At 36.6% G+C, this 16,628-nt stretch overlaps 6 protein-coding genes and 1 pseudogene across 6 annotated transcripts; all 7 read left to right on the top strand.

Moving 5' to 3' along the window:
• The first annotated feature begins 319 nt into the window (after window positions 1-319).
• LOC127965448 (gamma-crystallin M2-like) lies at window positions 320-1,340 on the top strand. The gene is made up of 3 exons (XM_052566263.1): window positions 320-328; window positions 510-752; window positions 997-1,340. Exons 1-3 carry the CDS (start codon window positions 320-322, stop codon window positions 1,270-1,272), a joined length of 528 nt encoding a protein of 175 aa, XP_052422223.1. The 3' UTR covers window positions 1,273-1,340.
• A 2,323-nt stretch (window positions 1,341-3,663) lies between these two features.
• Window positions 3,664-4,409, top strand: crygm7 (crystallin, gamma M7). The gene is made up of 3 exons (XM_052566253.1): window positions 3,664-3,672; window positions 3,754-3,996; window positions 4,100-4,409. The coding sequence occupies exons 1-3, from the start codon at window positions 3,664-3,666 to the stop codon at window positions 4,370-4,372; spliced, it is 525 nt and encodes a 174-aa protein (XP_052422213.1). The 3' UTR covers window positions 4,373-4,409.
• A 930-nt stretch (window positions 4,410-5,339) lies between these two features.
• Window positions 5,340-6,151, top strand: LOC127964475 (gamma-crystallin S-1-like). Its single transcript, XM_052564693.1, has 3 exons — window positions 5,340-5,348; window positions 5,465-5,707; window positions 5,876-6,151. The coding sequence occupies exons 1-3, from the start codon at window positions 5,340-5,342 to the stop codon at window positions 6,149-6,151; spliced, it is 528 nt and encodes a 175-aa protein (XP_052420653.1).
• An 843-nt stretch (window positions 6,152-6,994) lies between these two features.
• Window positions 6,995-7,712, top strand: LOC127964578 (gamma-crystallin M2-like; the record flags this gene model as incomplete). Its single annotated transcript, XM_052564809.1, has 1 exon — window positions 6,995-7,712. A coding segment is annotated over one exon (660 nt), but the record flags the coding sequence as incomplete, so codon positions are not given.
• A 1,685-nt stretch (window positions 7,713-9,397) lies between these two features.
• On the top strand, window positions 9,398-10,246 carry LOC127964474 (gamma-crystallin M2-like; annotated as a pseudogene).
• A 1,116-nt stretch (window positions 10,247-11,362) lies between these two features.
• On the top strand, window positions 11,363-13,943 carry LOC127964471 (gamma-crystallin M1; the record flags this gene model as incomplete). Its single annotated transcript, XM_052564692.1, has 2 exons — window positions 11,363-11,683; window positions 11,808-13,943. Coding segments are annotated over 2 exons (597 nt in total), but the record flags the coding sequence as incomplete, so codon positions are not given.
• A 918-nt stretch (window positions 13,944-14,861) lies between these two features.
• On the top strand, window positions 14,862-15,624 carry LOC127964586 (gamma-crystallin M1-like; the record flags this gene model as incomplete). Its single annotated transcript, XM_052564831.1, has 2 exons — window positions 14,862-15,191; window positions 15,316-15,624. Coding segments are annotated over 2 exons (606 nt in total), but the record flags the coding sequence as incomplete, so codon positions are not given.
• Window positions 15,625-16,628: the final 1,004 nt, after the last annotated feature.

Raw genomic sequence — 16,628 nt, 5'->3', positions numbered from 1 at the left:
GATGTTTATGCATTCCATGTCATAAACAATAATTCCATCACTTAAAGCATCCCATTAGTGTCTGGATCAAAACAGAGGAGGGCAGCTGAGGTCAGTAATTTGCCAGCTAGGAATTTTGATTTGATGAATCAGGGCTTTTAAATCTATGGATAGGATTAAGAGGTTGGCACCACCATCAGAGTGCCAAATCCCAGTCATTGAAAGGACAAATAAAGTTTTTGATCCTCCATGTAGATGGTGGTTTATAAAGCAGTCCCCGTGTCCTAGTTTGTTCGACTGTTTCTCATGTTTAGGACTGTTTCCAGAGGCTCGCATCAAAATGAGTAAGGTAAATGAGACTTTCAAAAATTATATCTTCATTATTTTTGCATCTCGTTAGTAAAGTTTACATTAGTATTTGATTGAACAGTTGCTAATACTGAAATGCTAATTAGAATTAATGCTACTATGACTATAAACAGAACAACAGACCTGTCACAGTTGTGTTTAATTTGCTTTTTTGATTTCAGATTATATTTTATGAGGAGAGAAACTTCCAAGGTCGCTCCTATGAGTGCGACACAGACTGCCCAGACATGCACACTCATTTCAATCGATGCAACTCTATCAGAGTGGAGAGTGGCTGCTGGGTCCTATATGAAAGGCCCAACTACTCTGGGTTCCAGTATGTGCTAACCAGAGGTGAATATCCTGAATACCACCGCTGGATGGGCTACAATGACACCATTCGCTCATGCCGTACATTTTCCTATGTGAGTAAAATGCATGTTAATGATTCCATAATATTTGTTGTGATTTCTATTTCAACTTATACATTTATTATTTTATTTTATTGTATTATTCTATCTTTGCTGTTCACTGCCACTGAAATCTCTAGTTCTCAGAACCCATGCTGTGTAAATCTGTTGCATTTTGTGGTGTTGTACACATTTTCACTGCAGACATTCAAATGCCATCTAACCTTTATTTAAAAAAGTCTTTTGAAATGTTTTGCAGAAAAGTGATGGATCCTACCGCATCCGGATCTATGATCGGCCAGATTTCCAAGGTCAGATGATGGAATTCAGTGATGACTGCGAGTCCATTCATGAGAGTTTCCAGTGTCGCAGCGTTCACTCTTGCAATGTCATGGAGGGCTACTGGACCTTCTATGAGCACCCCAGTTATCGAGGTCGTCAATATTTCATGCCTCCTGGCGAGTATCGCAAGTTCAGTGATTGGGGTGCCGTGTGTGCCACCATTGGTTCCTTCCGCAGAATCACTGATTTTTAGAGTTCACATTATGAAGATCATTGTGTCTTTCTGGCATTGACTTGTCAATAAAATATCACAAAGCCAAATGCTTGGCAGTGTATGTATTCATTCAGCAGGTGTGTTGATTACTGCTGTCCATGATCAAGCATATGTAGATTTCAGGCTGTATGGCATCTCTGGGAAAGTATATTTTATTCTTAAAGGATTAGTATTAGGATTAGATGTTTGCCAGTGTAAAGGATTTAATAATAAACTGTAGGTATTACATACCAATATCAAAATATAGCATGTCAAAGAAATTATATAAAGTATGGACAGTAGGAAGCCACCATTGGTTGTGGTAGATTGTAAAAAAAGGTTTTGAGCCCTACAAACTCAACTTTTCTAATGGCAGTTACATAGAACTTTTCCTTCCGGTAACCAATTCAGATCACTAACAAAGCCTTGATGTCTTCTGTTTGATAAGGTAGCCATCTTACACTGGACAAAGAGTTAGAATAATTGCTGCAATACACTTATCGTGAGATAGATCATGGCAATGAGACTTTCGTTAACAAAACTGTACATACAAATATTTCTTGAATAGATTTCCTGATAAACATTGGATATACTAAAGGCATTATACAATTTCAAAGTAACAAAACATTTCAGTTACAATTACATTTTCGGTAGCACTTTATTTTACAGTCCTGTTCCTTGTGTAGGGGAGAGCGGGGTCGAAAGTAACGTGGGACGAAAGTAACAAAGCGATTTTCTCAGAGCCTATTACTGCATTTGCATTCCCAGCTATGACGGTATATTCAGCATTGAATCCTTGATGGAGCTGAGAATTTTTTTAATTAGTTGTGTTGTTTTTTTTTGTTTCATGTGTTACAGTAATGATCATTAGATTATTTATTTTATTTGTCCTGGTTAAATTTGTCATATTCTTCAGTCTCTTAACCTTTAGCAAAACCTTTAACCTTTAGTTTCGAATCTCGCTGGGTCTCTCACGAGAAGTAAATCAAACTTGCTTTTTGTTGCAAGGCTGGTGATTGGCTGTTCGCCAGTGATGTCACACATTCATGGGCACACGCTCCACAAACTCAGGATCAAAGCCTGAGTTGACAAAGAAAGTTGATGAACAGCATCATAGTACCAACAGAGCCGGATTGGAGAGGTTTGGTTTTGTCAACTCAAAACTAATCCTGTAACTCTGAATTTGTTCAGCTACCATCATGGTACAGGCCTCTGGGCAACTCCTACCTTGCATTTACCTTAGTTATATTTAGGTTTTAGCCATACATTTTGAATTTATGCATAAAAACAACTGGTTGGAAACATGAATAGGCTACTGTTACATTATGTTAAGAATTTATATTATGCCAATGTAATTTAATTATTATATTGTTCATTCTGTTGAAAAAATGTTTTATAAAAATAAACTGAAAAAAATTAAAAAAATAAAATAAAGTTTGTACAGTCGGGTTTTGAGACATTTGATGAAACTTAAATTTAAAATAAAAATATAAATATGTAATTTAATAATTTTATTTGCAAAAATAAAAGACAGAATATGTTTGCAGTTACATATTAACAAGGTCATAGTCAGGTATACTTAATACAAATAAGAGTAACAGAAAATAAATCTAACTTATATTGTTGTGTTACTTTTAACTCACCTGTGTTACTTTTGTCCCAACCGATGGAGTCGAAAGTAACAATGTGCAACTTAAGTTCAAATTGAAATTATACTGAAGCCTTTCTACATATCCACAAAATACCACCTGGTATTGCTAGACCACACTTCTGAGTTACTGACCACAGCAGAAATATATCTCTGTCTACAACATTATCTTTTAAAATGATGTTTTTCTGAAAAAATGGTATTTTCGCCCCTGTTCTTCCCTACATAATATGTACTTATTATAGTAATTACAATAACTATGTAATAAATAGGTACTAACCCTTAACCTACCCCTAAACCTAACCCTACACCATGTAGTTACCTTGTATTACAGAACTTTCTTAGATAAATACACTTTAAGTACACTATAAGTACATGTACGTACACAAACTGTAAAATAAAGTGCAACCAAATTTTCTTATTTAAACATATAAACAGACTTGTGATATGTAATGTTAAAATAAATGCAGACAAATAACACTATTGTTATTCCCAGACCTTTTCAGCAGCTTTCAACAGAGCAGCATTTGCTGGAAAAACTAATGTTACAGAGGCAATCAAAGTTATTGTTTGGGGTAAAACTGTCCGTGTATGCAATATTCCTGTACAGTTTCTGCTGACATGAGTACACTGTGATTTAAATGACAACACAAACAGCAGTACCATTATTTTCTTGGATATATATTTATAGTTCCAGCTGCATTTGACACCTACATAGGAAAAAGTTCAAAGCCTACACAAACATGGGAAAGGTCTGTACGAATTAGAATAACACGTTAGCCATGTATGAATTATTATTGTGCTGCTCTCATTATGTACAATGTTTCCTCTAGATTATCTTTTACGAGGATAGGAACTTCGGCGGCCGTTATCATGAGTGCATGAGTGACTGTGCTGACCTGCATTCCTACTTCAATCGCTGTCACTCCATCAGAGTGGAAAGCGGTTGCTTCATGGTCTATGACCGAACCAATTTCATGGGACGCCAGTACTTTCTGAGAAGGGGCGAGTACCCTGATTACATGCGTACCATGGGGATGAATGATTGCGTCAGATCCTGTCGTATGATCCCAGAGGTAAAGACCGAAGCTAATTGTTATCTGAAGTATAAATGTTCTTGTTTTAACACATTTAAATGAAGAACTCAGCCTGTTTTTTTTTTTTTTTTGTACCCGTTAGCATCGTGGGCCCTTCAGAATGAAGCTCTATGAGCGCCAGGACATGGGTGGAAGGATGATGGAGCTTGAGGACGATTGCCCCAACCTCATGGACCGCTTCAACATGTCCGACTTCCATTCCTGCCATGTGATGGATGGTCACTGGCTTGTTTATGAGCAGCCCAACTACACAGGCAGGCATTTCTACCTGAGGCCCGGCGAGTACAGGAAATACAGTGATTGGGGCGGCATGAGTTCCAGGATGGGCTCCATCAGACGAATCATGGATCTCTAAAGAAAGGAGTCCTTGTGAAATGTCTGCTGTATGCCATTTTTCACACACTAAATAAAATGGTGTCTGTGCTTAAGTGTCTTGAGTTTTGTTCTTGCACCCTCTACCTGGAGGAGTCACTGCCTGATGACGACTCTTGTTATAGGCTGCCAGACTGCCTGACACTGTTCGGAGAACTGAATAAAACTATAGAGACGCTTTCCTCTATGAGACAGGTTTTGAGTGTTCTGTCTATCTGCTCCTGCCTTATATTAATGCTCACTCATGGTAAATAACTAATGATAAACAGATGAAGTGTAGAAAACTTGCTTCATAATGATATGGCTTGTGTTTAATACAATGTTTATATAGATATATAGACTGTTATAGTCATGTAAATATGGGGTGCGACTTATACAAAGTTTGGTTCATGTAAACCCTGTTGCAATTGAATTCTAAATTGCTATGGATTAAAGAGTAATCAAACATATTTATTAGAGTGTAAAGTGTATATATATATATATATATATATATATATAAAATGTAATATAATGTAATATAATGTAATATAATGTATAGAAAATAAATAATACCATAATAATTACATTAAATAATCAATAACCTGAATTAATTAATAAATACATTAATAAATACATGTACTGTACACTTAACATTAATAATTTCTATAAATTAATTTTAATTAATCATTTCATTCTAATATGTTTTAATAATTTCCATACATGTTAATACCACATTATTATTATTATTATTATTATTTATTTATTTTTTTTGCTGCAATCATTCAGAAAATGGCACTACTCACATTTTTTGTAACAAAATAATTATAACAAAACTTTTTAAAACCAAATGGCAAAAAAGCATTTTTGTGTGTGTAATTATAATATGAAAGACATATACAGTGTCGGCACTTAGTGTGAATATATACAGTACCATAGAGCGTCACCCTCACATGGCACAACTGCTGTCGAAAATGGGGAAGGTAAATCACTACTGTAAGGAAAGTGAGAAAGTCATACAAAAATATTGTTTACCTGATATTTACACTGGTTTTCCTGTATGCATATGGACTGTTTTCTCTCTCTTATTATTTATCAGATCATATTCTATGAAAACAAGAATTTTGAGGGTCATCAGTATGAATGCAGTGGGGATTGTGCAGATATGCTCTGCTATCTTGGCTGCTGTAACTCCATCATGGTGGAGAGTGGATGCTTTATGATCTATGAACAACCACATTACAAAGGCCAGCCATTCTTGGTCCGTAAAGGGGAGTACCCAAACTTTGAAAGTTGGTTGGGCAAAAATGACTGTGTCTGCTCCTGCCGTGAAATTCCCATGGTGATTATACTACTGTATATGCTTGAGTGAGTTGCATTGGAAGTAATGATAACGTTCACTTTTTATCATTGTAATCATTCTTTAAATATCAGTTGTGAAATGAGTGAAAAATGAGATACTATTAAGATATTAGTGGATTTAGACATGTTTTGTTCTTCTCTCTACAAGACACAGGGATCTTCTCATGAGGTGAAACTGTTTGAGAGAATGGAGTATGGAGGTCAAATGATGGCTCTAGTGGAGGACTGTCCAAATGTCCTGAACATGTTCCAAACAAACCACATATTCTCCTGCAAGGTGATTGGTGGAAACTGGCTCTTCTTTGAACAGTCCAACTACAAAGGCAGGATGTATCTCATAAGGCCTGGAGAATACACAAGATTCACTGAATGGGGAGGCTCGAATGCCTGTGTGGGTTCCATCAAACGAATCAACGAAAACTAGAACTAACATTCATGCAGGCTGTTTAGCAGGTTTTATGTTTATTTTTTTTTTAAATAATATACACTGTTGTAAACACATACTCACACAAAACATAAAATTATTTGCTTTTATTACTTAACATAGGTCATATTGAATAACAACTTACAGTATTCAGCCTTTCAAAGGCATGCTTTAGTATGCGTCAAACCTCAGAAATAAATGTTTATACATTTTAAATCTATAAAATTTCTTATTTTTGACGTAATATTTGACTATATTATTCACAATGTAACTGTGTTTCTACTTACAGCAGACTAATTGAATACTACTGCTTATAAATGAGCACAATGCTTTCTTTTTTATTTCATGTTAGTTTATTGGTATTCAGTTTGGTCATTATAAATGATGAATCATAAGACCTGTTGCTTTTGCATTGATTCATTGTGCTGATTGCAGTCAGACTGAAGCTTCTGCAAGCAGGATGGGATGGGGCATTTTGATGAATATGGAAAAACTGCACCAGGGCCAAGCCAAACATAATCAGATTGTTTCATACCCCCCCGATTCTACCCCCTATTACTTTCTCCCCGGGCTAGATTTATTTGAATGACAATACTTTATGCTGTGCAATCACAGATGAGCTTCTAGGTTTTATAAAAGACAGTGATAAACTGAATGTCAGTGTCGAGCAGTAGCCCTGCTAGATACCAACATGACTATCGGAAAGGTAAGATGGCAACTCTCACTCTCATAGACTAATAGACTTATGATGGATTTCAACTATAATATGAAGCCATGTTACAGCAGCAAGATCACATTATTTCATTTATTGTATAATAGATTTATCGTACCATTTATCTTTAACAGATCATCTTCTATGAGGACAGGAACTTTCAGGGTCGACACCATGAGTGCAGTAGTGACTGTGCAGACCTGCACCCCTATTTTACCCAATGCAACTCCATCAGGGTAGAGAGTGGGTGCTTCATGGTGTATGATCACCCAAATTATATGGGACAGCAGTACTTCCTGCGTAAGGGCGAGTATTCTGACTGTCAGCATATGATTGGCTTCAGTAACTGTATCAGATCATGCCGGATGATCCCCATGGTAAGTGATTTTTGGGAATTAGCAAAGAAACATTGTTTAAAAAACAGCCATGCACTAGTTCATCAGATCAAAGTAATAACATATAATAGTAATATAATATATTTTGAAATAATAAATGTGTTGCAATGTTTCTTGCAGTATACTGGTAACTACAGAATGAGGCTATATGACCGGGCTGATATGGGAGGTCAGATGATAGAACTCACGGAAGACTGCCCTAACATCATGGACCGCTTCCATACATCTGACATCCACTCCTGTCATGTGATGGATGGTCACTGGCTTCTGTATGAGCAGCCCAACTACAGGGGACGAATGTACTACCTTGGACCAGGTGAATACAGGAAGTACAGCGACTGGGGAGGAACGGCCCCAAGAATCGGGTCCCTCAGGAGAATAGCCTCTTTCAACTAGACAACATAAACTGTGCAGTAATATATGCACTAAATAAAATCTCTTGACTGAAACATTTGCTTGTCTGGTTATTATTTCTGTTCTAGTGTTTTCATGTGAAATTAATAACAGAAAAATTCAAGTGGTTGATCTATAATTATTTATTCCACATTTAATTGACATATCAGTGACATTTTCTACTGGAAATCTGGTTACCAGACTGTTAAACATTCATTGGTTAAGCAAAACTGAGAACGAACTGTCTCTCACACAGTTTATGCTTTTGGCTGAACAATGCAGGGCTCAATCTGGATTAACTGCCCTCATTGTAGTTAGATCTATCATTACCATGACTGTCAAAAAACAAAAGCAGCCCCACTATTTAAAGGCACATTGACCTCAGAGAAATTAGAGGATGTTTTTAATCCCCATGCATGTTTTCGTGGTACAAAGTGACAATGAAATACCAAATACCAAAAAAAAGTGAAAATACAAGCCATAAGTTATAGCTCCTAAACACATATTCAGTGATGGACACGCAACTTAATTTGAAGACGACTGAATAAGAAGATGAAATCGATCTTAATTAGGTCATTGGGATTTAAAGTGAAAGTAAGTAATTATGTTGTGGTATTAATTGGATGGATACAGGTACATTTCTGATCTCTTGTCATGGCTGTTGTTTCTAATGGAACTTGATAGATGACTCTACTTTAGTAGTACTGTCAGATGGTGTTGTAATTTATCGCATTTACCCACGTATGGCTTTGTGCTTAAGTGGTCATTTTTCTTCCTAAAATACAAAAAAAATGTTTACATAAAAAAATAAACAAATATGATTTGCACACACATATATACAGTCACATAATGCTTCATAATATCACAAAAACATGAAATTAAATACAGCTTGCTTGCTTTTTTGGTTTATCTGCAGTAAGAGGCCTTCTTATAAGAGGTGGTTGTATTGACCTACATTATTTTCTGTTTTAAACGTTTTGCTGTAGTATTTTTGCCACTTTAAATATTAAAACTATTTATATCTACATGCACAAGACATTTACTAAAAGCATATAAATAATACATTTGTCCATGTTAAAGAAACATGTTAGTCAAACTTGCTGTACAGTGAAACTGATAACCTCTGCTTTGCGGTCATATAGATAAACAATTTTCTTTTACATGCCACAAAATATCAAAAACTGTATGTGGGTCTTTTACTGGGCCTTTAGCGTGTTGCTAATATTGCGTTAGCCTAACTAAGAGCTGAAACAAACTAGAAGTTTTACAAACAAATATCTATAGATTTTCTAGAGCATGAAGCACCTAAAAGATTGACAATTGAATTTCAGAGACAATGATCACGTAACATTTTTTCATATATAAGAATTTCTTGGAAAATTCAGCATGTCAATGCAGTTGACAATGCTGTTGAGTATGGAATCTCAGTAACTGCTCCCTCTGTTGAACAACTTCTTTAATGCAAAAGGGATGTTCCATATTGTTCTGTGTGCATTGTGGTGTGAATGTGTGGGTGCCATACCAGTCTTTTCCCTGGACCATGCAAGAGAAAACACCAAACATGTAATTATATATCCTTTTTCAAGTAAAATCCATATTTTTGAACCAATATTGTGCTCTAACAAAAAGGTCAACATGTGCCAGTACTCTGACATATTCCTGTATTCATTTGAATAACAATACTTTGTTTGTCAAGAGGCAGTATAAAAAGCTTGGGAAGCATATGGAATCTCTCCAACGGAGACCATGGGCAAGGTAGGATTTTTGGCACCACTTTCATGACATTTACATTGAATTGCACCTCCCCTGTTTATGCTAAGCTTTGACGCTGACGGATTATTCTCCTAATCTCTGCACTAAAACAAAACATTGTTTTTGTTGGCTTTTAGATTGTTTTTTACGAGGACAAAAATTTTCAAGGTCGTAGTTATGAGTGCAGTAATGACTGCACAGACCTGCACACTTACTTTAGTCGCTGCAACTCCATCAGAGTAGAGAGTGGCTGTTTCATGATCTATGAACGTCCAAATTACATGGGCCACCAGTATTATATGAAGCGAGGTGAATATTCTGACTACCAGAGATGGATGGGTTTCAGTAGCTGTATTCGATCCTGTCGTCTAATTCCAATGGTGAGCTTCACTGAATGTGCTGCTTTTGTGGAGATACTTATATTACAGTTTCTTTGACAACAGTGTACTGAATCATTCATTTGCGTCTTGACGTCAACAGTACAGGGGACCATACAGACTGAGGATCTATGAGAAGGCTGACTACGGAGGTCACATGATGGAATTCACAGACGACTGCCCCTGTGTGTCTGATCGTTTCCACCATCGACATGTGTACTCCTGTAACGTGATGAATGGCTACTGGATCTTCTATGAATATCCCAACTACAGAGGGAGGCAGTACTTCCTGAAATCTGGGGAATACAGGAGATACCGAGACTGGTGTGCTACCTGTGCCATTGTGGGCTCCTTCAGACGAGTCACTGATTATTAGCCATTCTGCTTGCACTTATTTATATGAACTGTTCATTCCCTGTTTATAAACACAGCTGTTTATAAACATTTAGATTTTTCACTTCTTGTGCCTGGACATAAAAAACAAACAAACAGATAAAAATAAAATGATATTTGTAATAATACAGTACTCTGATTTTACTGAATTCTCATCATAAACCAGTCTCTTATAACAGAATGAACTGGCTTTTTTCACCTTCTCACTTAGATTTTTTTTTTTTTACATTTTTACACATTAACAAATCTTAACAAAAAGCAATAATAACAATGCAAAGCTGCATTTACATCAATATAGCATAATCGCAAGACATAGAAAATATTTACCTGTATAAGCAAAATAGATTACAGGTCTGTGAGATTCTGTTGCCAAACACATCAAAGCATGAAAATGGCAAATTTTATAACTAGGTAAAAACAAAAAAATATATATATATTGATTATTATTATTATTATTGTGTAGTATATTGATAATGGACCATTTCAAACATTAATTGCTAAACTATTCATTATTTTAAATGGACAAAAAATAAAAATTTTCATGATTAATTTAATGTTTATGTACCAAGTAAACTTAATTACTCCCTGCAGTAGCAATCCTGCTTGTAATGTGCATGTAGGTATGGAGGAAACAGAAAATATAATTTTTCCAGTGCAACATTTAATTATGCCAATAAATAAAATGTTTAGCACATTGAAAAAAATAGCACATGCATAATTACAAGAAACTGCAAATGCACTTACACATTTCTGAACATTATTTTATGATTTGGTTACACACGTTATGTCTGTACTTGGAGTCACATGCACCCGAAAGTTATATTCGAATGAGACAGTATACTTTGCATGAAGATGTCACTTGTGATATTGAAAGAACATTTGATCTGGAGTTGACTAGTCTTGCCAATATTGTAAAAGACAATGCTCAAACAGCTGCTAGAGATGTATGGATAAAAACTATTGTTTCAGTTTCCTGGACCATTTCAGCAGAAGTCATACTGCTTGATCATCAGCTTTTGGCATTTGAATAACAACAAAATGCGGGCCCCTGGTTTTTGTATAAAAACCACCAGCAAAGGCCATCAAAGTACAGTACAGCTGGTACAGTGAGCTGAAGCACTGAGATAAACAACACACTACCATCATGGGCAAGGTAATTTATTTGAAATAAGTATTTGCTTAATATTTAATAGAAAGCTTTAGGTTCATATTGCATCCAGTTTATTTTTTAAACCTGAATTTTCAACCCCATCAACAGATCATCTTCTACGAGGACAGGAACTTCCAGGGGCGCAGCTATGACTGCATGAGTGACTGCACTGATATCTCCTCTTACTTGAGCCGTGTTGGTTCAGTCAGGGTGGAGAGCGGTTGTTTCATGGTCTATGAGCGCAACAGCTACATGGGGAACCAGTTCTTCATGAGGAAGGGCGAGTACCATGACATGCAGCGCATGATGAGCATGGGCATGATGTTCGACACTATCAGATCCTGCCGCATGATTCCTCCGGTATGACTGTCACTTTGTTTACAGTGTTGTGTATACACTTTTTTCATATTATACCGTACTATGCAACACTATAGAAACTACTAAATAATGATGATATTCTAATGAATCTTCCTTTGTTTTACAGTACAGGGGTTCGTACAGAATGAGGATCTACGAGAGGGACAACTTCGGAGGACAGATGTACGAGCTGATGGATGACTGTGACAGCATCATGGACCGTTACCGTATGTCTGACTGTCAGTCCTGTCATGTGATGGATGGCCACTGGCTCTTCTATGAGCAGGCCCATTACAGAGGCAGGATGGCCTACTTCAGACCCGGAGAGTACAGGAGCTTCAGAGATATGGGATACAGCAACATGAGATTCATGAGCATGAGGCGTATCACTGATATGTGTTAAACTGCTAGAATATAGAAGGAAATAAAGCATTATTTTCAGAACTAGCTGTGGTGACTTTTTATTGGTTATAAATATTATATATTTTTTTGTTGTTGTTAGATTAAATCCAATTTTTTTTTTTTTTTTTTTTTTTACATATAGCCTAAAAATAAGTCACTTAGATTTGTTAAACTAAAAACAGTTTTGCAGGAGTGTTTTCTACCCTCTCTCTGAGCATTAAAAATTTAACAATTGAAGCAAAAGTGCCAAGGGTATACACAGAAAAAATATAAAAGATATATACTATTTTAACATTAATAAACTATACATGAACTCTGGGCACATTACACATTAAGTTTATAAAATACTTAAATTTTCGCATTTCGTCAGCTGTTTTCAAAGCAAACATTTTTGGATTTTTTTCTTCTTCTGTTTTTGGTATAACTTACAAACAGGAAATGCTCTCATTGTGCCATAGCTACATTTTAAAAAAAGTGACTTGATAATGATTGGAACTGGGACTGGAATGCAGCGCACAGGGCCCTAGCTGGGGTTTGCGGGGCATTGGTACAAGTTGCAACCTTGGCTCTGTTTGAAATCTTGTAAATAGCACAAATAAATAAATAGAATAAATATACACATTAAACAATGTTTAAGTGTTTTTTTTTTTTTTTTTTTTTTTTTTTAGGCATTCAGGTACAGAAACCTAATAATCAAATGTAAACTACTATTGTGTAATCTTAAAAACAACTCCTGTGATTATAAGTACATACAAGCACAGCATGTGCGTTCTAGCCAATCATGTTTCCAGGAAGGCAGTGCGTGCTCAGCTGCTGTCGAATCACAACACAGGAACCGCTGGCCCAATCAGAACTCGTTACGCATTTCTGAAGGAGGGACTTTATAGCACAAGGAAGTCATCAGCCCGTTTTTATGACAGTGAAAACAGCGGTATACAGAGAGGTGAATTGTGTGAAAAATACTGTGTTTTTTTTTACACGCGAAACATGAACACGTTATATTGTACACTGTAAACACAATCAAAGCTTTAAAAAAGCGCCAATAACGGGACCTTTAAGAAACCATCTCTAAATACAGCACTTCTTGAAAACTACAGAGCGGTATCCCTTCTTCCATTCATTGCAAATACACTTGAGCGGGCTGTGTTCAACCAGCTTTCTATGTTCCTTGTCCAGAACAACCTCCTGGACAGCAACCAATCTGGCTTCAAAAGTGGCCACTCAACTGAGACTGCTCTGCTCTCCAGATCACCAGATTCTCCTGTCCACCCTCAGAAACATGGGCATCTCTGGAACCGCACTTCAGTGGGTTAAGTCCTACCTCTCTGATAGATCCTTCAGTGTGTCTAGGAGGGGTGATGTTTCTAAGTCACAACAACTTGCTACTGGGGTTCCTCAAGGCTCAGTACTTGGACCACTTCTCATCTCCATCTACAATACGTCACTAGGAATCAACTAGAAATCAGTTAAGTTGTATTTACAACAGTGTTCCAGAACTGTTCAACCCAAATATTCAGATCTGTGCAGCACATTTTATCTCCTAATCCTGGGAGAGTAGACTACAATGCCTGCTGTTCTGACTCACAGTCTGTAAGTACATTCACATTGCATAAAAAGACAGCATAAGTCATTATAATTCGTAATTATGTCCCCACTTGATACAACAAATTGCTAATTTGTAATGAGTTTTATTGTTATTCGTCTTGTACCGCCAGTGTTCTGACCAGGACACGCATCACAGTATACTAAGGGGCATAACATTTCCTCACACTCTTGAGGCATTCAGCCAATTACAGCACACTGGACAGCTAGCCAATCAAAGTACACTTTGCTTTTCAGGCCAATGATTGTGTTTTTTTTTTTTTTTATCTACACGTTTCAGAAGGCGGGGCATAGAGGAGAAAAATTATGTACAGTATGTGGAAAATAATGTGTTTTTTCACCTTAAACTGCATAAACACATTTCATTATTTTTAGCAACTTCATATGACCCCTTTAAAGGAAAATTGAGAAAACAAAAAAATTGTCTGTTACACATTTCTGATAATTTATAAATTTGGTAGCACACTTGTTTTGTCTGAAGTTGGAGTGCATCAGCAAAAGAAAAAACTATCAATCACATTTTATCTAAGTCATGTGAGTATGGACATTATGTCGTTTGAGATATTGAAAGAACAATCATTCTAGATTTGACTATAGTTTTGCCAATACTGTAAAAGACAATGCATGAAAAGCTGCTAGAGATGTATGGATAAAAACTATTGTTTTAGTTTACTGGACCAATTCAGCAGAAGTCATACTGCTTGATCATCAGCTTTTGGCATTTGAATAACAAAAAAAGTGTGTCACTGGTTTTGTATAAAAACCACCAGCAAAGGCCATCAAAGTACAGCTGGTACAGTGAGCTGAAGCACCAAGATAAACAACACACTACCATCATGGGCAAGGTAATTTGTTTGAATTAAGTATAAGCTTAATATTTCATCGAAAGCTTTAGGTTCATATTGCATCCAGTTTGTATTTGCTTAAAGGGTTCGTTCACCCAAAAATTTTAATTCTGTCATCCTTTACTTAACCTCAAGTTATTGCAAACATGTACAAGTTTCTTCTGTTGAACACAAGATATTATGAAGTATGTTGGTAACTGCTGACAGTAGCCATTAACTTCCATAGTGTTTTATTACACAATATGGAAGCCAATGGATACCATTTCATTATTGTTTGGAATTTTCATTTTTGGGTAAACTATCCATTTAACTCTTTTAATGGCTGATAAAAAACATGGAATTCAGATCTGAAAGGCAATTATTATAATAAATGTTTTACAAATTACCTGAATTTTCAACCCCGTCAACAGATCATCTTCTATGAGGACAGGAACTTCCAGGGGCGCAGCTATGACTGCATGAGTGACTGCACTGATATCTCCTCTTACTTGAGCCGTGTTGGTTCAGTCAGGGTGGAGAGCGGTTGTTTCATGGTCTATGAGCGCAACAGCTACATGGGGAACCAGTTCTTCATGAGGAAGGGCGAGTACCATGACATGCAGCGCATGATGAGCATGGGCATGATGTTCGACACTATCAGATCCTGCCGCATGATTCCTCCGGTATGACTCTCACTTTGTTTACAGTGTTGTGTATACACTTTTTTCATATTATACTGTACTATGCAACACTATAGAAACTACTAAATAATGATGATATTCTAATGAATCTTCCTTTGTTTTACAGTACAGGGGTTCGTACAGAATGAGGATCTACGAGAGGGACAACTTCGGAGGACAGATGTACGAGCTGATGGATGACTGTGACAGCATCATGGACCGTTACCGTATGTCTGACTGTCAGTCCTGTCATGTGATGGATGGCCACTGGCTCTTCTATGAGCAGGCCCACTACAGAGGCAGGATGGCCTACTTCAGACCCGGAGAGTACAGGAGCTTCAGAGATATGGGATACAGCAACATGAGATTCATGAGCATGAGGCGTATCACTGATATGTGTTAAATTGCTAGAATATAGAAGGAAATAAAGCATTATTTTCAGAACTAGCTATGGTGTCTTGTTTTATTGGCAATTTTTTTTCTAAAATCAATCCTTTATTTTTTTCCCTAGATTTAATATCTTTTTTTAGCATATAAAGAACTCAGATTTATTCAGACAAAAAAAAGTGTCATTTAAAATAATTTAGTATGCAAGACCATCTCTGAGATTTAAAATTAAAAAGACAATTTTTGCTTCAGTGCATTAAGTTTAAGAGTTGATAATTGTGCCTTTAATATTTGAAACAACAGGAAGAATCGTAACAAAGATTTCAACAAAGATCCATGATCCAGACAGTGGAGGAACAGACAACCAGGAGTGAGAGGACAAACACCAAGGATCTGACAAAACAAGACGGGGTAACACACATCATATAGAGTGGCAAACGAGCCACAGCTGGAAGTGATAACTCATCATGTTAATCAGCCACACCCACTCACCACACCCACACACACAGAAAACAAAGCACAGATGAGACTGTGATCCTATGAATTGTGACATTGACTACGTTTACATGCAGCCAATAACCCGTTCAAAACCGGAATATTAGCAATAACCCGGTTGCGCACGGCCATGTAAACACCGGCAAAAACCTGGATCTGCTCATATCCTGTTTTTTAAAAACTGGGATATTATACCTGGGGTACCCCTTTTCTAACCCGAATATTTGGTCTTGTAAATGCGTTTCGGCATATCCCCATCAAAATGTGTGTTCTGCGCATTTTCTATTCGCAAGGAATCTTGGTCTTTTGAGTAGACTGATTACACATTCCATGTAAACAGGAGTAACTCTCTCTGCTCACGCATGTAAACGGGTTATCCTGAATGTTTCAGAAACCCGAATAGTGACCTTAACCCGACCATAACCCGAATTTTAACAGCTTGTAAACGTAGTCAATCTCTGCAGTAGTGATGTGCTTGTATGCATGTTTCTTATTGATTACATAATCTGAGTTTTTTTATTTTTCATTTGAATTGATTAATTAGAAAGTTGACTTTTT

This window comes from Carassius gibelio, chromosome B9 (assembly GCF_023724105.1).
Source record: "Carassius gibelio isolate Cgi1373 ecotype wild population from Czech Republic chromosome B9, carGib1.2-hapl.c, whole genome shotgun sequence".
Classification (NCBI taxonomy): domain Eukaryota; kingdom Metazoa; phylum Chordata; class Actinopteri; order Cypriniformes; family Cyprinidae; genus Carassius; species Carassius gibelio.
This window is presented reverse-complemented; position numbering and strand designations above follow the sequence as displayed.

What these genes read in the sequence shown, in the direction of transcription:
- LOC127965448 (XM_052566263.1), top strand. An exon ending in CATGCCGTACATTTTCCTAT is followed by an intron (nt 753 to 996) that starts GTGAGTAAAATG and finishes AATGTTTTGCAG; the next exon opens with AAAAGTGATGGATCCTACCG.
- crygm7 (XM_052566253.1), top strand. An exon ending in CCTGTCGTATGATCCCAGAG is followed by an intron (nt 3,997 to 4,099) that starts GTAAAGACCGAA and finishes TGTACCCGTTAG; the next exon opens with CATCGTGGGCCCTTCAGAAT.
- LOC127964475 (XM_052564693.1), top strand. An exon ending in CCTGCCGTGAAATTCCCATG is followed by an intron (nt 5,708 to 5,875) that starts GTGATTATACTA and finishes TCTCTCTACAAG; the next exon opens with ACACAGGGATCTTCTCATGA.